Source organism: Tenrec ecaudatus, chromosome 15, assembly GCF_050624435.1.
Source record: "Tenrec ecaudatus isolate mTenEca1 chromosome 15, mTenEca1.hap1, whole genome shotgun sequence".
NCBI lineage: Eukaryota > Metazoa > Chordata > Mammalia > Afrosoricida > Tenrecidae > Tenrec > Tenrec ecaudatus.
Window position 1 is genome coordinate 15135631 of NC_134544.1, and position 24821 is coordinate 15160451.

The 24821-nt window shown below is 42.4% G+C and overlaps 1 protein-coding gene across 1 annotated transcript in view; it reads left to right on the plus strand.

Annotated features, from left to right (window-relative positions):
* Positions 1-19410, plus strand: part of PIGN (phosphatidylinositol glycan anchor biosynthesis class N) — an 84969-nt gene extending 65559 nt beyond the window's left edge. The window contains 6 exon segments of the mRNA XM_075533215.1: positions 1477-1532; positions 5264-5339; positions 8430-8503; positions 11991-12033; positions 18783-18835; positions 19287-19410. Coding sequence (XP_075389330.1) covers positions 1477-1532; positions 5264-5339; positions 8430-8503; positions 11991-12033; positions 18783-18835; positions 19287-19410 — 426 coding nt within the window.
* The last annotated feature ends 5411 nt before the right edge of the window (positions 19411-24821 follow it).

A 24821-nucleotide genomic window follows, 5' to 3' on the forward strand; every position in this document is an offset into this window, starting at 1 on the left:
GTAGAACCAGCCCGGTGGGCTTCTGAGACTGCAAATCTTACAGGAGTAGAAAGCTTCATATTTCTCCCAAGGAGGAGCTGATGGTTAGTGCCTAGTTCCTAAGGAGTGCTGGTGGTGCTCCTTAGCACTTACTCTTAACCACTGGGTTGGTAGTTCAAATCTACTATCTGCTCTGCAGAGAAAAGGTCTGGTCATCTGCTCCCAGAATGATGTACAGCCTTAGAAACCCCATGGGACAGTTCTACTTTGTCACACAGGATCACTGAGTCAGAATCAACTCAATAGCACCTAACACCAACATGTTCCTGATACATAAGAGAATTAGACTTGTACTCACCGGTTGACACATTAAAAAAACCAGGAACACAAAAAGATTCCCTGCCATGGAGTCAATGCTGACTCATATTCGACTCCCTGTGAGTTTCCAAGACTATAACTATTTATGGGAATAGAAAGCCTAGTCTTTGTTCTGAGGAGCCTGGTGATGCTTTTGAACTACAGGCCATGAGGATCACAACCCAATACATAGCCACTACACCACCAGGGCTCCTCATATCCTAGACCTGTGGTTCTCAACCTTCCCAATGCTGTGACTCTTTAATACAGTTCTTCATGTTGTGGTGACCCCCCCCAACCACAAAATTATTTTCGTTGATACTTCATAACTGGTATTTTGCTACTGTTATGAATTGGGCAACTCCTGTGAAAGGGTTGTTTGACTCCCAAAGGGGCTGCAACCCACAGGTTGAGAACCGCTGTCCTAGACACTAAATAGTGAATGGATGGATTCATTTGAGATCCAACTCACCAACTCAAATGACACTGGAAGTTTTTCCACAGAAAGATTTTATGTCTCATATTCCCTCTTAAGGGGTGCATATTATTTTTGTCTTTATTTATGACAATAAAATATCTAACAATTACTGAGCCCTCTCAATAGGCCAGGTACGCTGTTACCTACTTTACTAGTGAGCAGTAAGTTCTTGGACTCCAACAAACTGTATCTTAGGTCTATGGGATCCTTCCATAGCTCCTAGCACATGGTTCATAGATAGTGGACACAATCAGGTGCATATGAATGGAACCCATCTTTCATCATTCAACAGGGCATGTTCTCCGTGTAAAATAAGGCTTGAGCAACCAGGACACATGCGGTAGTCCAACTCCCTGGTGGTAGAGAAGAGGCAACGGATCCATTCAAATGTGTCCGTAGGTACTAGTGGCTCAGTGAGCATGCGCTCCAGGGCTCATTGTTCTTAGTATATTTATTAATTCTTTAATCACATCACTTGGTTCTTTCAAAATTCATACCCCAGTATATATAAGAGATCAGTGATTTAGAATATCTTGTCAGGAGATGTAAATGTTAGGAAGCCAATGATCCTTAGTAGAATAGTTTATGATTTGTACATTTTTAAAAATAAGTAATTTGCTATCAATTCTGTTATGTTCAGAATTTTTCTTAACTGTATGTAGGTCTTCTTCTTTGTGACAGCATTTTTTGGAACTGGAAATGTAACTTCTATTAACAGGTAATTTTAAATGAAAATCTCATATATCTCATATATCTATATACATGACCATAACATTTACACTGTTGCATCTCTACAGCAAACCATGTTTTTCTTCTCACCCTTCATCTCCCCTCTCATGCTCTAAAATAAACATTTCCAGTACTTTGAAAATGTATGTCTGTGTATTCTACCAGATATTAAACATTTATATCCATACTATAATTTAAAAATTATACTATTATTTGTTTTTAATATCAAATAATGCATTTCAAGATCATTGTACAAGTCTACCTTAGTCTTTCTGTTAATAATATTTCTCAATATCAATGTACCATAAATTAATTCATTACTGGTAGAAATTTACATTTTTTAGAGTTTTGAGGTTTTATATACTATCCCTGAGAATACTTTATATATTAACAAAATAGTCCTGCCCTAATTGGTATCACAACTTGTCATTTTTATTTTGGCTTGATTTAGAGTATGTCATAAGGAATTTTAAAAGATCCTACTTACTTTTTGTCTGTGTTTTATTTTTGTCCACCTTGAGGGCATCCCTGTACATGGGATTATTAAATTGTGGTTGGTAGGCATTGTTGAGTTAGAGCTTCTCATCGCGGCCCACTGTAGGAGAGACTGAAACACTGCCTAGTCCTTCGCCATCCTTACAATCACGACTGCACGTTAGCCCATTGCTGCAGCTGCTGTGTCAGTCCATCTTGCCAAAGGTCGTCCTCTTTCCCGCTGTCCCTTAGCTTTGTCAGACATGATCTCCTTTTCCAGCGACTGCTCTCTCCCAGCAACAGGCCCAAAGTACACGAATACAAAATTCTGCCAACTGCACTCCACCCCCCCCCCAAGCAATCAAACACAATTTATTTTAAAACTAGGGTCGATTGCATAAAATGAAATTTTATCCAAAACTTTCCTGATAGAGCAGGTTCCCAGCTATTGATCAATCAAATCAGTAATTTTCGCAATATTCAAAAATGATGTCATTTGATCGAGGAGTCAAGTCTGTACCCAGCCATCTTTCCATTCTTTGTGCTTTCTAAGAATGTTGTAACTATTTTCAAGACACATTTACTTTGTATCCATAATTGTTTCATTACAATTTTTCTTCTATATCTTAGTGCAAGAAAATCTTCATTCATACTTTTTCCCCCAAAGAACTCATCCATTCCCCCGTTTTCTGTGGAGCGAAAATCCAGACGAACCCAGGCAGATACAGCTAACGGCGTCCCTCCTGCGTGGGCTTCTCTGCGTAGTGACCAGACCAGAGAGATGCCTTCGCTGTTGTTTTCCGCGTGGCTACAAGATCATGGCGTCAATATCCTCCCTTTCCTCTGAATCTTGATCTGGTATCCAACATTGACCTTTTACATCCCCAAAATCGAGTATTGCCATGCTCGGCCTTCAAACACCGCCGCGGAGTTTTTCCTTCCCGAAGGGCCTCTCTCCCTGCTGTGCACGCGCCGCCCCGGCGTGTCTTCGTCAGATAGATGGGCACGAGGACGCCTGTCGCCCACTCGGCCGCCCACAACAAGTGCCACTCCGCGAGCAGTAGGACGCCCGAGACAAGGAACTCCAACTTCACTTTTAGGGAGCGCTCCAGACGTGCTTGTTTTTCTCTGGCAGCCCAATTGCACATTCGGCAGCCTTCACCAGCACCACAATGTACATACACGGCTTTTTCTGTGGTCCTTCCCTGTTCAGCGTTCACATGCATCGGAGGTTACTGAAAATACACCGCCCGGACCAGGTGCCCCTTAGTCCTCAAAGTGACGTCTTTGCTCTTTCACACTTTAAAGGTCTTTGCAGCGGATTTGCCCGTTGAGGCCCATTGGTTTTTTGATGCTGCTTCCATGGGGCATTGATGGTAGAGCCAAGTAAAATGAAGTCCTTGCCCACTTCAGTCTTTTCTCCACGTATCATGACGCCGCTTACTGGTCCAGTTGTGAAGATTTCGGTTTTCTGTCCATCGAGATGTAATCCATTTGGAAAGTTGTGGTCTTTGATCTTCCTCAGCTAATGCTTCCAGCCCCACTCCGTTCAGTAAGCAAGCTTGGATCCTCACAGGTAAGCAACGAGCCTTCCGTCCAGCTAGAGCCACACTCTTCCTCATACAGTTCAATGTCTTAGGTTTTTGCTAAGCAAACCATTTGGATGAGTGTGGGGACAGGGCATACTCCTGATGCGCCCTTTCCCTGACTTTGAACTCTACCGCATGCTCCTACTCTGCGCAGATGGCTGCTCCCGCTCTCTGTACACGTTCCAAATGAGTACAGTGAAGTGCTTTGGCATTCCTGTTGTCAAAAACTGCCGTGCGTAATTCGTATCGATCCCCACAGTTGAGTGCCTTCGCACGGTCAGTAAAATGCAGGTAAACATCTTTGTGGCATTCGCAAGGTTTTAACCCAGACTTATCCGACCTCAGCAGTGACAACCCTTGTGCCACATCTTCTGAGTATGATTTGAATTCTGGAAGTTCCCTCTCAATGTGTTGCTGCAAGAGTTCTTCGAACGATCTTTTCTTGTGTATGGTATGAGTGATATTGTTTGGTAATCTCTGTATTCTGTTGCGTTGTATTTTTTGGAATGGACACAAATATGAATCCCTTCCAATTGGTTGGCCAAGTAGGTTTCACCCAAATTTCTCAGCACAGACACATGAGGGCTTCCAGAGGTACATTCCTTTGTCGAAAATCTCAGTTGGTATTTGTTACTTCCTGGAACCTTTTTCTTTTGGTCAGGCGCCACTCCTGTGCACCATAGACGACTTCCTTTAATATCATATGCTAACTCCTGAAACAGTTGAACATTGACTGTGTATTTCTCATATTTTCTTTTGGTGCTTCCTATATTGTTCAGTAATTTTCCCATAGAATCCTTAAATGTTGTAGCTCAAGGCTTGTTTATTATTATTATTATTATTATTATTATTATTATCATCATTCTTTCAACTTGAGAAATGTTGAGCATGTTTTTTTCTTTTGGTTTTCTAAATCCAGGTCATTGCACATATAAAACTTTATTTTCTTGAGCTGCCTTTTGGAATCTGCTGTTCAGCTCCTTTCCTGCCTCATTTCTTATATCCACTTTAGCTGCTCTACTCTAAAGAGCAGGTTGCCAGTGTCTTGTTGTAGTTGGATTGTTAACTACACACAGAGACACACTAATGTGTGTGCATGCACGCTCTCTCTCTCTTTCTCTCTCTGTTTTGGTGGCTTCATTTTCATGTCGCCTTTTGTTATGCAGTTGGAATTCATGTTGGTACGAGAAGTGAAGCAGAACTCCAGTCTTTTATATGCATCTTATTAATGGTTGTATCACTGCTTTTTAAAGTAACCCTTCTTTTGCACACACTTGATATACTACCTTTATCAAATATTGAATGTCAATTGACATTTGGGCCAATTCCATTTCATTTTATTTCTTGAGAGAGTTTTTTTAAATGTATCTGGATCAATGTACTATATGCAGAAATTTCAGAAAAGAACGTATAATTAGGAAAGTGGAAATTTTGTCTAGTGTAGCTAATAAAATATGCAATACCAATTTGGGTGTATGAATGGTTTCTAAAAAAATGTGTATTCCATGGACTTCCCAGGAAAGTATATATGTTGTACTCGTGTTTCAGTAAGAGTAGAATTGGGGAAATTAGATTAAACATTCTTTTTAGCTCAACCATCTTTTGAAGTTACAATATGAATGTTAACATATTTTTTCTTTGTTTCAAGATTTCTTAGCTTTGGTTCTTTTTATGTCCATTGCTTTTTGACCAGGCCTAAGCCTTTTATCGCAGGACCCTTGATAATATGGAAGGTTAGTTTTCTTATTTTTATAATTTATCAATTACTAAGTTTATGAGCACTGTGACATAACCCAGAGTTAAGGAGCCGTGGGAAAAAATACACCCCCCAGACTTGCTCTCGATATCCCCTGCTGAACTGGAGGTGGGACTCTCGAGCCCTTATCCCCAAATACAATTCGTCTGTACTCTTAAATTTCAGATGTCAGTAGAGTGAAGTCCTGGAGATTCGTGTCTAAGTCCATGCTAGTCCTAGAAAGTCTTATCAAAGGTGATGAAAGCCAGAAGGGAAGCACTGAACCAAACAACAGTGTCCGACATGGTCTAAGACTCCCTGAACTCTCTCCTTACCCATCAGCCAGCCGGCATGGCTGACCTGACCAGACGCACTGCCATCCCATCGATGCTGACTCACAGCAACCTCTCTGTGGGTTTCCGAGACTGTAACTTGACAGGAATAGAAAGCCCAGTCTTTCTCCCAAGTAGCTGCTGGTGGTTTCAAACTGCCGACCAGGCTGATCAGAGCCAATGCATAGCCACTACCCACCAGAACTCCTATCCAGCATGGCATCAGTCCCCAATCCGTTCTCATAATCCATGCTCTTTGATCTGATTAATTTACTCAACAAATGATGTACCAGGTACCATGCTGGGTGCTTTAGATGCCAAGATGGCCTGCCTTACTCTTAGCTTTCCAGAGCTTCAAAGTGACGTACGAGCCGTGTTCCTCACCTTCTCTTCTAGGGGCATGAGGTTGGTCTTATTCCTCCCATCCTCCTCCCCCGCATGGATATCAGGTCTACCACAGTGCCTGGCACAATCAATCGGATTCAGTTGTGCACACGTGTATTTATTTGTCTTAGTAAAGTAACTACTACCGCTCTAAAACCTTCTGTCTGAATCACACATGTTATTATAGTTAAATAGGATATCTAATCTATTTCTTGTTTCTCAACTACTAAAAATGTAAGTATAAGAAATAGCAGGAAGATGAAATAGATATGTATCAATTGTTAAATAGAAAACTGATTTGCTCTGTAAACTTCCATCTAAACTCACAATGAAAATGTTAAAGAAAGAATTGCCAGAAAGATGTTGAACATTTTCCAATGTTCTGTTCTGTATTGGATTTTAAAACAGGTTATTGTTTTCTTAATTTTCATTCAGAGTTGTTTTGTTTTAAATAGTAGATGTTGATCTACTATTTAAATGGTCTACTAATTAAACGAATTATTTATTTTTTTACTATGCCAATGAATTGGGGCTTTATTCTGATCTTAGTGGGTGGCCATTAAAAATTAAAGATAGCACCAAACAAATCTTTCATTATCGCAAAACTCTGTGGGTTAACATGGATCATAGGGGGCTGTGATGCCCACTGTAGAGCTTGCTATTTCTGTCACGTGTTCAACTCTGGAGGCATAGCAGTCAATATACAACAGACAGCCCACAGTATGCAGTCTATGAACTGTGCAGTGGGTTTCTATCCACTCCATTTCCTATAATTAAATGATCTAATCATCTATTAAAGACCATTACCTTTTCAGAAACCACAAATGAAAGAAAAATGAAAACCTAAATTGAAAGAAATAACCAAAGTCAAACCTTTTGCCCCCAAGTCAGTTCCGACTTATCTCCACCTTAAGGGACAGAGTAGAACCGTCCCATAATATTTGCAAAGCTGGCTTCCTCATGGAAGCAGGGAGCCACATCTTTCTCCTGGGAGTGGCTGGTGGATTCAAACCATTAACCTTTTGGTTAGCGGGCAAGTGTTTTAACCACTGTGCCATCAGGGTTCCTTTAAATGCGAATGCTAGGCCTCTAATCTCCATGCTTCTGTGACCTTCCATGATGGAGTGCACTGAATACCTCTGAGTCATGGATGGGGCAGGAAGTGAGGACTCTCTAGTTTGGGGAGCGGATTTTCTGCATTCCTATCTTGAAAAGGATAGGATCATGATCATGTCCTCTCGAGTGTCAATCCTTTTCCAAATCTCCCCCCACCAGCTTTATTGGGAAACATTAAGTATAATATTGTTAAAATGTTAGTCATAATCAATACCTCAAAATATTAACATTGTTAGCTCAGGAGTATGGATTTTTAAATTAGTCTATAGGGCAATATATGTTTTAAAAAGTTTTGCAATAGGCCTACATTTCACAATCGGAATTAAAGTCCTATTTAAGAAAGTCGAAACAAGCAATGACAAAGCAGTTGAATCCTGTTTGTAGGGTTGTAGCACCAGGGCCGTCACGTACGTACCTGTCAGCTTCTTGTACTGTGGTGGCTCATGCGTTGCTAGGAGGCTGGAAGCTCTGCCACCATATTTTAAATGCCATCAGTGTCACCTGTAGTGGACAGGCTTCAGTGGCACAGCCAGAGACAGACTAGGAAGGAAGACCTGGAAGCCACTTGTAAAAATGAACCCTATGGATCACGACTATTGCCCAATCGTGGTGCTGGAAGAAGTTAAGCCCCCTAGGTTGGAAGCCACTGCAGCATGGACACAAAGAGTACACTCAGTCACACCTATGATGATGAATATTGTCCAGGATCGGGGAGCATTGTGCCCTAATATGCATAAGCTCCCCTTTGAGGTGGAGACAATTCTTTGGCCCCTGACAGCAACCTTTATCAAATAAACGCACGGGTCTGGGGACTTTGAAATCAAATGACCAACTAATAGCTGGTGAGATCAAGTGTTCCATACCTCTCACGCCCCTTTCTTTACTCTTAAATCTCAATCACGTGGGATATATTGCACCTAAAATCCGTTGGCACTCTTGCATATTGTCATTGTTAGAATGCCTTAGACCGAGCACAATTCCTTACTAGATTATGATTTGGCATCTGTGCTGGGGTCTTTTCGGTCTTTCATCCTGCATACTTGGACACCCCAGCGTCAAAGGTGAGTTTCGCCTCTCCTCTGTCTGCTGTTGGTATTGCCCTTCTGTTCCCGTGCCTGCTCGCCTCTCGTGCACACCCATTTAAAGGTGACTTCCAAACTGGACGCTAGTCCCATAAGAAGAACTAGTGTTTCTTTCTAAAGGTTTCTCAGACACCGCAGTTGTGCATGGCATGGTTTGTTGTCTCATTGAAACAGACCGCGATCCCCTTTGTTCTTGTGACGTGTGCTTTCGGAGCAGTTCGGCTCACCACCCAGCTGTCCTACAAAAGGTAAGAGAAGCGCGTGAGCCCCCCCCCCCCCCAAGGAAATGCGACTCGATATTGAGGACCGTTTCTGTGATTGCTGCAAATGGAGTAAAACGCTGTCCTGAGAGGAAATTAGTTCATTAGCATCTTTAGCTGACAATCTGCTTTCTCAGCAATAGAATGTTATGAGACGATTATTCAGGGTCGATGAAGAAAATAGTAGCATGTAATTGTTACATTATTGTGGTTAATTCCTTTCTTGTTATAGAGATAACTGTTGTCTAGTGTGGGTTTTAAATGTAAAAAACAACAACTCATAAGGGATAGCAGTCTAGCTAGATTTTTTTGGCTTGTTTCTCAGAAATGCACTGGGCCATCTGGATATCCACATGTGAAAGAATGTGGCTAATCTTCGTGTAGTAAAGAGTGGACATGCCAGGCCCGAGACAGCTGTCATCAGAAAGGCTTTCTTCAACTTTCGCCATTGGTTGGCATGGGGAACTTGATTTGGGGAGAGTTCTTACCATCCTGGTAGGAGCCCCGGTGGCTCAGAGGTTAAGTTCTTGGTTGCTATCTGAGAGACTGGCAGTTTGAACTCACCAGTGGCTCCATGGCAGAAAGATGGGGCAGTCTGCTTTTCCAAAGGTTCCAGCCTTGGGCACCCTCGGGAGCAGTTCCACTCTGTCCTAGGTGGTCGCTATGAGTCAGAACAGACTGGACAGCAGGGAGTTCTCTGGTTTTCCTCCATCCCCTGATACACATGGCTCACTGCATCAGCACTAGGCAAACAATGTTGGAGCTGCCCATGCTCAACTGCTTCTTTCTTCTGTGGTCAGGAATTGTGCGAGACAGAGAGTGTTGACGGGGCCAGCCCAGATGAGCGCCTTGGGCACTGAGTCTCTAATGGCAGGTCGAGTTTCACAATATTCGTCCTCATCGCTGGAGAAATGCCGTGAGTCTTGTGAGAGGCAGCCCCGTGGATGGGCACAATGTGGCTCCCTCTGGACTCTGTTCCACCTGCTTTCGCTTTGCTGTTGCTGCTGCTCTGTGCGCTGGCATTGTAACAATCCACAGCTGTGGGGATGACTGCTGGCAGTGGTTATGCAGCTAGCCGCAAAGTCAGCAGTTCGAAACCACCTGCCACTCCGCAGGGGAAAGATGAGGCTTTCTACTCCTGTGAAGTATTACATCCTTGGAAACCCACAGGGGCAGTTCTACCCTGTCCTATAGTTGGAATTGACTTGATGACAGTGAGTTTTTTTTTTTTTTTCAGCTTGGCGAGGACAACTGTGTGCCTGAGGCCTGGGGCCTTTTAGTGACTCATCCAACCTGGGTGCGATCTTTCTTGCCATATACAAAAAGCGCAAAACAGAGCTGTGGACCTAAATGTCAGAGCTAAACCTTAGAGAGAAAACATAGAAGTAAACCTTTGTTATTTTGGGGTGGGTGAAGGTTAGGTAAAGCCTTTTTTTTTTTGCTCTTGTTCAATATTGAGAAAAGTTTCCTCATCTCCATTGAACACAACTGATTTTTTTTATTTTGCTGCTTCTGTTCTGATTTAATGCCAGAATGATTAAATCTGGTTTTACAATTTTCTCATGTAAGCCTAATATCTCATAATTTCCCTTTAGAGGTAAATTATTTTTGTGCTGATGAAGAATATTTTCCGATGTATTAAATTTGTAGCACTGTTCAGTTCTGCCCACACTTCTTTCATGTTGCGAGTGCTCAACCAAACGATCATCAACTTTGTGGATCTCGATGGAAACCAGGCTGCGAAAGCTCTCCAACCTCACATCCTGATATAGCGTCTTCTGAGCAGGGTTCAGGACGCCAGAAGCCCAAGCAGCAAAGGACACATGTTTGATAAAATAGACATTATCAGAATTTTAACATGATTTGGAAAGATTGGAATTTATATAACCCGAAGCCAAAGGAGGGATTAGTATCTGACCCTAAATTGTGGGACGCTGGTTTGCAGAAGGCTCGGGAAGACAGAGGGAGCCCAGGATACACTTGTGGGAACCACACAGGCAATACGCCTCCAGCGATCTCCCTCTGTCCGTCACTGAGGGATGGGAGGAAAGTGGTTACAAACCGAGTGCACTGGAGACACCTGACTTGGACAGTTTAAACTTTGTCAGTCGATCCCCTCTGATGCATGCTGGCCCTGATGTGGTTTTCCACATTTTCTGTATTTTTGTTTTGTTTTTGTTTGTTCATAGTAGGGCTTATCTCAAAGGTGTTATATCGTTAGGGGTCACCCTCTTGACATTTTCTTACGTGCTTTTCTGTTTTTTTGGTATATGAAATTAAGGATTGATGAACCTTTGGGGACAACAAGTAGGATAAGGGTTTTGGGGGGCAGGGGGTGGGGAGGTGGCGGGGTACAGTGATGGTGGTGTTGGAATGGTCAAAGGGAGACCATGTCAAGGTGTCCAGGAAGGACAAGAATGTTTGGAGACTAACTGTGGTAGCAGCTGTACAATTCTGCTTGACATGATTCAACTATGGAATGATATGATACACGTATTAACTCCAAATTAATAATAAATTTGTTTAAAAGAAAATGCAAAGGTAAGTCACATACTGGAAGTCAGTGTTTGCATATAGGTGTAGGACTTGTATCTAGAATATAGAAAGAGCTCTTATAAATTTATGATAAGGTAGCCCAATTAAGAAAATCAGCAAAGGAATTTGTAGTGGATTGATTTGTTGTTCCTGCCTTTCCCCGCAAAAAGAGCCGCGCATGTGTGTGTGTCTGTGTGTGTGTCTGTTTACAGAGGCTGGAGTTACACTGTCGCTCACAGCAGCAACCTGTATGTAGTGCTCAGAAATCTTTTTCATTAAGAAACTAAAGGGGCACTTTTCAAAACCCATACCTTAAAAAACATCTAACATTTAAAGGACTAGCATATTTAAAACCATGTTAGTGTTTTCTATTGTTCCTGAAGAACTGGATTCAGGGAGGGCATTTTTTCTACTACTAATGTATATTTCCTCAAAGAAGGAAAACACTTGGTAGCAATTAAACCTGTTTAGAGTGGGTTCTGTCACAGGAAGGTTAGAGTCAGGGCTAGACGATGCTGTCACTTGGACTGTGTCAGTGAGAATGCACACGTCAGGTAGAGGGTTGTACTGAGTGCCACTGTAGTTTCTTCCAGCTCTGAACTCAATTAATACACTTCCTTGTACGTCTGTTCAATTGGACTTACATGGAATGGTCTGATGTTTCTGAAACATGTGATCCATCGGACTTGTGGTGTGTGTATCTGTATATGTGAAACATTGAATTCTGTTATTTCTGTAATGTACCCTTTTACGTCACTGCAATGAGTGTGCCAAATCTTCAGTCACATGGTTGAAGTTCAGCGCATGCGCAGAGTAATGTGAAACTAACTCAGTTACAAGTGTTCTCAGAAGCAAAATATTAAAATCCTAGGTCCTTTGAACACTATTGTTGGAAAATATGTATGTCATATTGTTTATCACGCTTTTATTTTTTTTTTAGCTTTTTCCTCACTGTTCTTGTCATATCCAACATGATGGCTCTGGTAAGACTCTACTGGTTATTCATTATAAAGAATATTCTAAAGATCAAGGCTGTGTGTATTTAATTTAGAGAAATATAAATGCATGTCAACAAGCGGGCTTCAAAAAATTTCCTGGAAAAATGCAATGAGAAGATAAAGGAATGTCCACGGGCTGTTGAAGGCCCCTTACGTACATGAGTCTTCAATATGGAGTAATACCCGTTGATATAACATATCTCCCTTTTTAATAGCATTCATCGTACAGCAAGTGCTAGTCTGAAGGTGTCACATTTTATTGCTTAATTTGCTCTAACCGATTATTTTATGACCAGCATTTATGTTTCCAGGGAACCTTGGCGGTGCAGTGTGTATCCATGCTGAGCTGCTATCTAACTGAAAGTTTGGGAGTTGGCAACCTGGATAGGTGATTCTCGTAGTTAGAAGGCCGGTGGGAGGCAGAACCAATGGGGTTGGCTTTAGTTGCTTATTCTGCATTGTGTGTATCTGAAATGAAGTCACAGAAAATTAGTAGAAAATAAATAACTCTGGATTAAGGTCAGAAAATATCATTTTACTATTTAAAATGCTGGTTTTAAATCATTCTTCTGGATCAAAAAAAAAGGAAGAGGAAGAAAGGGAAAATGGGAATATGTTTTTTCTGTTTAATCATTTTATTGGAGGTTTGTACTACTCATCACAATCCATACATCCATCCATTGTGTCAAGCACATTTGTACACTTGTTGCCATCATCATTCTCAAAACATTTGCTTTCTACTTGAGCTCTTATTATCAGCTCCTCATTTCCCCCCTCTCTTCCCATCCCACCTCCCTCATGAACACTTCATAATTTATAAATTCTTATTATTTTGTCATGTCTTACACTGTCCAATGTCTCCCTTCACCCACTTTTCTGTTGTCCATCCTACAGGGAGTAGGTCACATGTATATCCTTGTAATCGGTTTCCCCTTTCTACCCCACCTTCCCTCCACCCTCCTGATATCGCCACTCTCACCACTGGTCCTGGATTCCCTGTGTTTCCAGTTCCTATCTGTACCAGTGTATATCCTCTGATCTAGCCAGATTTGTAAGGTAGAATTGGGATCATGATAGTAGGTGGGGAGAAAACATTTAAGAACTAGAGGAAAGTTGTATATTTCATTGTTGCTACACTGCACCCTGACTGGCTTGTCTCCTCCCTGCGACTCTTCTGTAAGGGGATGTCCAGTTGCCTACAGATGGGCTTTGGGTCCCCACTCTGCATTCCCCCTCATTCATAATGATATGATTTTTTGTTCTTGGATGCCTGATAACTGATCCCTTTGATACCTTGTGATCACACAGGCTGGTGTGCTTCTTCCATGTGGGCTTTGTTGCTTCTCAGCTAGATAGCTGCTTATTTACCTTCAATTCTTTAAGACCCTACATGCTATATCTTTTGATTGCCGGGCACCATCAGCTTTCTTCACCACATTTGCTTTTGCACCCGCTTTGTCTTCGGTGATTGTGCCAGGAAGGTGAGCATCATGGAATGCCAGTTTAAGAACAAAGTATTCTTGCATTGAGGGAGTACTTGAGTGGAGGCCCAAAGTCCTTCTGCTACCTTAACACTAAACTACCTTAATACTAAATATATGCACATAGATATATTTCCCCATCCTCATGGATAAATATATTTACATGTGTACATGCCTTTATTTAGACCTCTATAAATGCCCTTTGCCCCTTACCTCTTTCCTCTATTAACTTTTACTTTCCTCTTGTCCCACTATCATGCTCAGCCTTCATTTGGGTTTCAGTAATTCCTCTCAGTTACATTAGCCTTGATCATGCCCTACCCGGCCTCCTACACCCTCCTCACTTGTTGGATCACTTGTTGTTCCCTTTTGTTTGTTAGCACCACTTCCTTTCCCCCACCTACCCCTCTCCCATGTCCTCCCGGAACTTTTTGTCCTGTTGTTTTCTCCTCCAGATTGTTCATCCAGCCTATCTTATTTAGACAAGACCTGCAGAGATAATAACATGCACAAAAACAAGACAGAGCAAAACCAAGCAACAAAAGAAAAGCAAACAACAACAAAAATCCAATGACAAAAAACAAAAACAACAAAAAATGACACAACAACAAAAAATAAAAGCTTGTAATTCATTTAAGGACTGTTTGTTGTCCTTTAGGAGTGTTTTCCGTTCGAGTCTGATGGGGTGATGAGCCCTGGCCCCAAGTCTGTTTTTGGTATTCCCTGGAAACTTCATTGCTCTGTTCCGCTTGCTGTTCTGTTGCACGCCCTTAGTGTTTTGCCTCAATGTGGTGGGATAAGATCGGGTGCAATTCCCACACTGTGTCTCCAGTGTTGTCCCCTGTGAGGGATGCTGTGTCTCATTGTGGGGCCGGCAATATGGTCTTCTCTGTGGATGGCTGCTTTGAGTGGGAAACTAGTCCTCAAGGCTTGGTGGGCCAGGCTGTGCTCTACTCTCTCTTCCTCCCCCTTCATTTGCTCCTGTGTGCTCCGATCAGACGTGTCCCTCTCCCTGAGCTGCAGCGTCAGTGCTGTCCTCTGAAATAAATTTTTCTGGGGGGAGGGTCAGCTGTCCACATAGTTGGGATTGGGGCCGGCCCCTCAGACCTCTCCACTGGTTCCCTACTCCTTCCCGGCATGTTGCATTCACATCTTGGAGCACCAGGTTGAAGTCTGTTCCCTCTTTCCCTGTGGAGATATAAGCAATACCCTCTCCTTGGGTGGGTTAGTGCCCTGTTTCCCTGCTACCATTTCTTTTTTAAAAACAATTTTTCCCTCTCCTTTTTAGTTGGTTACCATATATATCCCTGGGTTTAGTCTGGCCCCTGCCATACTGCCTGGACCTCACCCCAGGAATGTTAGTATACAATAGCTTTTCCCCATGTGCCTTTTGCATTTTTTTGCTTACCTCAACAGGCTCATGTTGTACTTGACCTTTTGTGCTTGGCGTACTTCGCTTAGCATAGTTTCCTCCAGTTCTTCCCATGTGGTGACGTGCGGCGATATGGTTTTTCAGCGGGAAGATGTCAGCAAGACCATAGCCTTGAGGAGGGCCGGTGCTGCGCGTGCGCATTGGCCTCACGTAGCCTGTGAGTGAGAAATGGAACCTACGGTAAAAGTGACACGATACACTGATACACTCGTCAGGTTCATTGCCCAAAGCAAATTCCCAGTCATGGTCGTGATTTAAATGAGGAAAATGCACTTTGCATCGCAAAGTATTTCTAAATGAGCAAAATGTGCCTTGTATCACAAAGCGTTTCTTCATTTGCATGGTGTTCAGAGTGCTTGTCTCCCTTGAGCCTTCCCTTTGGACCCACCCATTCGTTAGGAGCACCTTGTCTAATTCCCAGGTGTCTGGAGAGCTCTCTGTTGATGATTTCTAGTTGGACTCCACTGTGATCAGAGGACACAGTTGGACTTAGTTCATTTAAAATGTGTACGTTTGTGTAGGTCAAGGTATGATCTATTTGGGGGAATGTCCCATGAATACTTGAATGTGTAGGCTGTGGTTCTTGGTTGAAGTGCTCTGGAATTGTCATTTAGATCCTGTGGGTTGTTTTGTTTTACAGTTTCATTGGCACATACTCCACATACCATAAGATGGTGTTAAATTCTTTGTTGCTGCTTTACAGTTTCATTGGCACATACCTGTAATCCACATATCATAAGAGGTGTGAAATTCTCCCAAATCCTTACAGATCTTCTGTTTAGTAGTTCTTTCAGTTATTGAGAGAGAGGTGTTTTAAACTCTGCATGTAATTGAGGATGTGCCTATCTCTTCTTAGGTTGTTCTCAGTTTTTGATCAATGTATTTTTCAAAATAAATTTTCATGATTTACTCAATTGCTTGCCCCCACTTTGCCCTTGTGCTTCTTGTTTCTACTTCTCCTTTCCCAGCTCTCCGTGCTTTGTCCTCGGGTGTTTGATCTTTGATTGAAAATGCCTGATTCTTCCAGCACGGGGTGAGTTGAGCTCCACATCTGAGGAATGCCTAGGGCCATGGTCTTGTGGGTGTTCCCCAGGCCCCAGGCCGGCAGCCCGGTCTCTTTGATGATGGTGAGTTCTGTTCCACTTTCCCCCCACTGTGTCCGGGACTTCTAACGTGTGCTCAATGTATTTCGGGGTCTGTTGTTTGGTTCACATGCCCTTTGGAGTTTTTCATCTTCTTGTGCACTGACATTGTTTCTCATTATATAAGGAACCTTGTTGGCGTGGTGGTTATGTGTCGGCATTCTAACCACAAGGTTAGCTATTCAAAACCACCAGTCACTCTTTTTTGGAGAAAGACGAGGCTTTCTACTCCCGTAAAGAATTCTGCTCTCTAAACCCCCCAGGGACAGTTCTCCCCTGTCATATAGGGTGGCTATGTTGCCAGCTTGATGGCAGTGAGGGTTTTAAATATATATATATATATATATATATATATATATATATATATATATATATATATATATATATATATATATATATCAATCATTATGTTATATCCCTGCTTCTCTCCCTTTCTTTTTCCCTCTTCTCCCTCTCATCTTTTAGAAAGGACAGGTATATCCTTAACCCTCTCATTGTCCCCATCCTACCTATCTTTAGCTATGTTGCTGTTACAGATTCTCCCCATGCCCTTCCATCCAGCTCAGGGTTCGGCCCCAGCCAGTCCTCTGAAACTGTCTCTGCACTGACGTCTCAATGGACAGACTTCTGGTTCTTATCTTATTTGACCTCTACCAACAGTTGAGACTGTCAATTAAACACTATCCTGAAACCGTTCTGACCCTTGGTTTCCATGCACCACATTCTGCCGGTTGCCTCTCCACTTCTCTGGCTGAAACACTGAGACCTCCCTCACTTCTCCCCACCCCACTCTTCTATTAACCAAGTGCTGATGTTTCCAGGTGTCCTTTGCTCTCTGCATCCTCTTCATGGAGTTTCTTCATCTTTTTCTTTTTTGTCATTTACCTTTTGTCTGTGGATGACTTTCTAGATCTCTATCTTTAACCAAATCTCTGGCAAGAGCTTCAAGTCCACGTTCCTTTTCCTGATGACCACATCTGTTGGACAGCCCATTCCACACTCACTGCCATCAGATCCATTGTGACTCGAAGCAATTCTTAAGACAGAGTTGAGCTGCCCATAGGGTTTCCATGGCTGTGAGCATGGCCGCATCGTTCTTCCAGCTGCTGGGTTAGAAATGTAGACCTTTTGGTTAGCAGCCGAATGATTAATCACTGCACCACCAGGGCTCCTATGGACAGCACATACTCAACATACCCATGGACACTGAGTCGATTCTGACTCATAGTGACCCTGTAGGAGTTTCGAGGCTGCAAGTTTTGATTGGAGCAGACAGCCTCATCTTTCTCCCTCAGGTTGGCTGGTGGGTTTGAGACACCAAATTTGAGGTTAGCAGTCCAAGCTTTAGACAGCACATTAAAAAAGCAAACTCACTGCCATCAAGTCGACTCTGACTCACAGCAGCCCGATGGACAGGAAGAACTGAAGCTGTAAATCTTTATGGGAGCAGAAAGCTTCATCTTTCTCCCATGGAGTGGTTGTTGGATTTGAACTGCTGACCTTGTAGTTAGCAGCACAATTTGCAACCCAGCACACTAAAGAGACCTGTCCAGGATACCAAGGTCCCAGAGATCAGCTTTCCTTCCTTGAGGTGAATGACCCGAACTGCTGACCAGGGCAACTTGGCCAGCATATAGGCACCTCCCATCCAACATGCCCCAAGCTGAACTGATACTCAATGTATATTTTGCCTCTTTTCAAGTCTGTCTTCCGGCTGTGCTCCCTGTCTCAGGAAATGACTTTACCATCCACCCTGACTCCCAAAACAAACATCCAAGACCCTTACTGCGTCTTCATTACTAACCTCGTCCCTGTTCGTGTTGTCTGTTTCTTGAATCCCATCTGATGTTTCAATCCCATTGTCACAACCCTAATCCAGGTCAGCATCTTTGTTTCTTTTTTTCTCTCTCTCCAAAATGACCATCACCCTGCAGCCAGAGTGATTTTTTCTGAAAGATGGCTCTATCTGATCACGTCTCTCCTTAGATTTGTTAATATAAAGTCCAGTCTTTCATAATCTGGCTTCTGCTTACTTAACTGGCCTCATTTTCACTCACCTCCCATTGTTTTTTTATATACCAGCCAGGCTCTGTCTGGACTCACTGTTTATACATGCTCCTTAATCACCGGTCAAGGAGCCTGATGGTTGTTTCTCATTCAGATTTCACCTTTCTTCTACACACATCAGGGGTCTGTGTCCCTCTCTCTTTCCCACAATGACCCGGATTTTCCAGTGGTGACATGCATCACACCAAGCATGTAACTCTCTGATCTTTTGATTGAATCATTCATTAGACCTTACCCCTCTGGAGAGGGAGTTGATCTCCTGGAGACATAGGGATTGCACACAGTAGGCCATCAGTAAATACTTATTAAATGGATGAATGAGACGGGTTCTCTCCACTTAATTTCTTCGGTATCATTTAATGTCTTTCAAGTTGGCTAGCTCTGTGGGTTTCAGGTTATTCACAAATATCACTTTCATGTTTATTTGATTTACTTGTTCTATTTCTGGCTTCTGTACTATTGCCACTTTTAGTAGTAGCAAACTCTTCAGAAAAGTTTACATTTTGACACCGAAGGGTCAGAAATCCATCACACACACTTCTAGAACATGTGCTTAAAACCCAAATGAAGTTCCTTCTGATTGGTGGAACCCCGTTTTGCTTCATTTCACAGCACTTTTTCTTCTTGGTGAAGGATTACGGCAGCTGGCTCGACATTGGAACAAGGTAGAGTACGTATTCACATGGCGCTCTTCGGGGGCAGGGAGAGAAGTCCCGCGGTGTTCCCTACACCTGGAAGAACCCGAAGTGATATAGAGGGATGGCTGTGGTGTGGGGCAGTTTCACTTTCTCCTATAGGGCCTTCCAGAAAGTAAACATGTCACCCTATGACACATCTGCCTACAATTTCGATATGCCACTTATGTGCTTATCTATTTTATATGATGTACTTCCAAATATTACTGAGAGGAGGATTAAGAGTTTCCACCACCCTACCAGAGGCCTGGACCAAGGGCTTTGGAATTCCTGTTCTGTGCTTTCCTCGGAGCAGTTGACAAAAGTGTCCTTTAGACTCTCATGGAAGAGAGATGAAATCCTTTGTTAATGGGCCTGGAATGTTCTTTTCCTCCTAGGGGTTCTCCCGGCCAGTAACACGCTTCCCGTTTGCCCTTTGCAGCATTACCCACTATGCAATGGCCCTGTTCCTGACCATCTTCCTGGGCCTGGTCAGCGGCCTGGCCCAGCTGCTCACGACAAAGAAACTCCGGCTGCCGGAAAAACCCAAAATCCGTCTCATGTGATGGAGCGGAAGCATGTGTATCCTGTTTCTCATTCTCCTTCTAAACTCACCACGGGTGTGCCACCCATCCCATCAGGGACTCAATAAACTTTTCAGAAGATGGCTGTTGATATTGTCTGCTGCCATGAAGGAACTGGGGCTTGGAACTCAGAGTGCACATGTTACTAGGGAGAAGGGTGTGTCAGTCAGACCTGCAAAGATTGACAGCCTGAGAAACCCAAAGGGGGCACGTCTACTCTGTCCTGTAGCGTCACTGTGAGTGGGTATCAGGTGGATGGCCTTGGGTTAGGCTTCTATGCTGTGCAGGCAGGAAATAGCGTTGGAGCCTGGCCAAGAGTCTGGGAAATCCTCCCTATTTTTCTTGTTTCCTTGACCTGGGAGCTCTTCTCCCAGCTCCCCCCTTCCTGTGCACCCCCAAGGAGGATGTAGTGGGACTGTGTCCTAAATCAATGGTGTGGCTGAAGGGAAACACGGACTTTGCAGGTGGCACCAGAGCCTGCATCAACTCTCAACCCTAGATTTGCAAGTTGGGCCCCCGATGGTGCAGTGAGTTAACTATTGGGCTGCTAACCAAACAGGCTGCAGTCAGAACCCACCAGTCTGCCACCTCATGGGATTGCAACCCGTTTGGTGGGACAGTCCTGATTTATAACAATTTTTCTCGCGTCCTGCGGCATTAAAAAAAACTCCCAATTTTTGGAAAGAATGCACAAGCTAAGGTATGTGGTTTTTGCTGTCATGTGGATATTTCACCAGGATATGAGTTTTATCAATGGTGTCCCGCTTTACCAATGTTAAGATCTGGTCACCTTACCATAGGGTCATTATGAGTTGGAACGGACTTGGCGGAGGTGGGTTTGGGTGATTACTAAATTGTTCCCCGAGAAAGAGAACCAGGATTTATTTTTAATTTACAGAAGAGCCAGCTGACCCAAATCCTTGCAGGTGTTTGTCATTTTTCTTAAGTATGCACTACCATCATCTGTGTCTTAGTGCTTAAAAGAAAATCAAAATGGAAAGTTAAAACCTGGAACCTTCTTCAAAGGGAATTCTCTATTTTCCCATAGGTTGGGTGACAAACTCAGAAGGTTCTAGAAGCTCAGTCAGGTGTCCAAATGTTATAAACAGAGTTGCACTGAGTTGATTCCAAGATATAAAACACAGTAACAAACATACTGCTCTCGAGTTGATGCTGATTCATGGGAACCCTATAGGACAGGGTGGAACTACCCCTGTGGGTTTCCAAGACTAATTGTTCACAGGAGTAAAAAGCCCCATGGAGTAGCTAGTGGATTTGAACTGCTGATTTTGTGGTTAGCCCAAAGTATAACCCAATACATCATGAGGTCTCCTATTCCAAGATAGTTGATGGAATTTATCCTAACTTGAAGGGTAAACTGCCTCGACAACCTGCTTCAGCTGGCACAAGGGAGTAGTCACCCTACCGCCCTAGATTGCTAGCCAACCTCTGAGCCTTGAGCCCAGGGCAAGTGCAGAGGGCTTATTAGTGATGTTTTAGCTTATTGTGGTTTCAGTCAGCAAACGAAATACTTTGCTTTTCCCCTCTTCATTATTTAAATCTCGTGATATTTCTGGCACTCTATAAGTAGCAAATGCTGATTATTATTGCCTTGCTCAATGAAAGTACTGAAAAATTTATTAAAAACAAAACATAGACTCTGCCTGTTAAGTCCAATAGCTTATTTCTTTAGCGGGCTTTGTTCCAACAGACTTCTTCAAAGCCCAGCGTTAAACTTTCTCACATGATCACAATTAGTTTGATACATGCCACCATATTTCTGATGGTGAGGTTTGAAGTCCTGTCATTGAGATCCTACCCCTTTTTTAAAAAGCCAATTCTAAAGGACAAAATATTTCCACAGCAATTTCTTGTTTGGGTTTTCCAGTAAGTTACCTTTCTATGTGACTATCGACCTGTCTTTTTGCTCTTGGCATTACTTAGAGGGGGCTACTCCACTGGATAATGAAAGATGCATAGCCTTGCTTTTTCTCTTATCTGAACTATGAGGGGACTTCATAAAAGTTCATGGAAAAATCTAATGAAAAGATGATTTTTTTCATGAATTTTTAAATCCCTCTCATATTTTTTAAAGGATCATTTTATTGGGGGCTCTTACAACTCTTCTAACAATCTACACACCCATCCGTTGTGTCAAGCACATTTGTACATTTGTTGCCACCATCATTCTGAAAACATGTGCCTTCAATGTAAGCCTTTGGTATCAGCTCCTCATTTGTACCCCCCCCCATGAACCCTTGATAATTTATTATTATTTTGTCATGTCTTACACTGTCTGACATCTCCATTCATGCACTTTTCTGTTGTTCATCCCCCAGGGAAGGGGTTATATGTAGATCCTTGTAATCAGTTCCCCCTTTCTACCCCTCCCCTCCACTTTCCTGGTATCACTGCTCTCACCACTGGACCTGGTATCACCACTCTCACCATCTGTCCTGGATTCCATGTCTCCAGTTCCTGTCTGTACCAGTGTACATCCTCTGGTCTAGCCAGATTTGTAGCTCTTACAACTCTTATTACAATACATACATCAATTTTATCAGGCATATTTTGTACATATGTTGCCATTGTTTTTTTCTAGACATTTACTCTCAATTGAGCCCTTGGTATCATCATTTTTCCTCCTACCCACCCCCTCCACCCCCACGTGTCTCCTTGGTAGATTAAAATTTATTATTTTCATATCTCACACTAACTGCTTTCTCCATTTCCCCATGGTTTCTGTTGATCTTCCCCCATGGAGGGGTGCATGTGGTTATGTGCCAATCATTGTGATTGGTTCCCCCTTCCTACCTACCCTTCTGGTATCACTGTTCCCATTCCTGTATCCCATGTGTCGTGAGTTCTCTCTCATCTATACCTGTGTACATGCTCTGGTCCAGTCCAGAGTGAGAAGCCACACTGAGGTCACGACAGTGGGGGGTGAGGAAGCCTCAGGGAACCAGAGGAATATTGTGTGATCCATTGGTGCTCCACTGCACCCTGGTTGACTCATCCCTTTCCTGCGACCCCTCTGTGAGGGGATGTTCCATTGTCTACAGATGGGCTTTGGGTCTCTGCTCTGAGCCCTCATTCTTAACCATATGGTTTTGTTTGTTTGTTATGAATCTTCTGATGCCTGTTACTTGGTTCCAGTGATACCTCATGATTGTACCAGCTGGTGTACTTCTTCCATGTGGGCTTGTTGCTTCACTACTGGATGGCCTCTTGTTTATATTCAAGCCTTTAAAACATCAGATGCCACATCTTTTAATAGCTGGGTACCATCACTTTCTTTACCACATTTGCTTATGCACCCATTTTGTCTTCAGCGATTATGCAACTCCCTCATATTTACAACTAAATTTTATCCATTGTCTTCATACTTGTGGGGAGGCTGATCCACAGTAGGTTGAACAGAATCACAAAGTACTAGGATGGCAAAGTGTTTGTGTTAGAAAGCTCATTTTACCATAAAGGAAATAAACAAAAACAAATTGGTAAAACCTCAAGGGGTTTAATGCTTAAAAACATGACCTTTTAAGAGAAAATACCATAGTAAAGGTTTTTTTTTTGTGTACCACTTTTCATTTTGCTACAAATTCTTAGCAATGAAGCATAAAAATGTCCTGTGAGTATACATTCTCTGTTGCATTGTGGAAACTACTTTCCCCGAAGATCAGAACGAATAAAACTGCCAGATTCTAGCACTTTTTCTTTTGTTCATTTGTAAAATGGGGGTAATTCCATCTAGTCCAAAGACTTCTTGTAAATCTTAAATAGTAAAGGGGAAACACATCCCTGACAGGGTTACTGAAAGTTTCTGATACAGCTCAGGGGAAGACAGTCCATTTTAAGATCAGTCCTAGATATAACCCTTTCTTGGGGAAAAAAGAGATTTCTTACTATATGAAATATACAAACCAACTATAAGAAATACACTCCCAATTATGAAAAAAATATAAAAATTTGTGCCTTACAATGAAAATTTCCATTTATATGATCCACTAATTTCATTAAAATATTAATTTTTTATAAGAAATTATATTTGAATATTTACAAGTCTTCTGACTTGCTTTATCAAGGACCATAGCTCATAATGTAATAAATGAATTTACTTAGAATTTCTATACCAGCTCAGACTCAAAATGGGAGAAGAGCCAAACCTAGGTCTGGCAATATGCTTTTACGTATTCTGAATACATTTTGTCGGCTTGACCAGTTTCACCTTTATCAGGTAGAGGTGTGACAAACGGTACTGCAGGCACATTGCCCACGTGGCTAAGCAGCCTCTAGTTTAGCTTCTTCTGTCCCACTGGTCTCATCCACAACCACTTTCCCAGTCTCCAAATTCTGGGTAGTTGCAGAGGCCTGGAGGTTTTGAAACGTTCACTATGGCACACTGTAATCCCAAACCCTAACAGATAAAGTAAAATATTCTAAAGCACGTGAGGTAATTTTTTTTAGACTCACTGTATTCACCACTGCTAATACCTTGAAAGACTACATTTTATGGTTGGCATGTCAAAGTGCATCTATGTCCCAAGTGAATAAGCATCATTCATTAACAACAAAAAAATTGCCCCTGGGGGACAGACAACAGAAAAGGGGGTGAAGGTAGATGTCGAACAGGGCAAGATATGACAAAATAATAATTTATAAGTTATCAAGGGCTCGTGAGAGAAGGGAGAGTGGGGAGGGAGGGGAAAAAAAGAGGACCTGATGCAAAGGGCTTAAGTGGAGAGCAAATGCTTTGAAAATGATGAGGGCAATGAATGTACAGATGTGCTTTACACAATTGATGTATGTGTGGATTGTGATAAGAGTTGTATGAGTCCCCAATAAAACATTAAAAAAAATTTTTCCAGGTCCAATTCAACTCTTAGATGTCAAGATGTTGCATCTCCAGGGGCTTAAGTGGAGAGCAAATATTTTGAGAATGATGAGGGCAATGAATGTACAAATGTGCTTTACACAATTGATGTATGGATTGTGATGAGTTGTATGAGTCCCTAATAAAACGATTTAAAAAAAGATGTTGCATCTATATCTCAGAAATGTAAACGCTTTACGCTTTAAGAATTAACTTTAAACTTTGTAAAACATGCTGACATTTTTATGACGTTGAAACGTGTCTAGACAAGTAAATTGTATCTATTACCTATAAGTAAACTCGATGATGGCATAAATTTTGCTTTACCTTTCTATAGACCCCAGTTTATAAGAGTGGATTCAAGAAGTTAGTTGAATAGTGGGGTTGAAGGATAATGTAACTTTTCCATGAATTTTAAAGCATACATATATAGATATACTTTGTAGAGAGATAGATATAGGACACATGACCCCCACGTTCCATTCTGTTCTAAGGTTCCAAGGAGAAGGAACCAACTAAA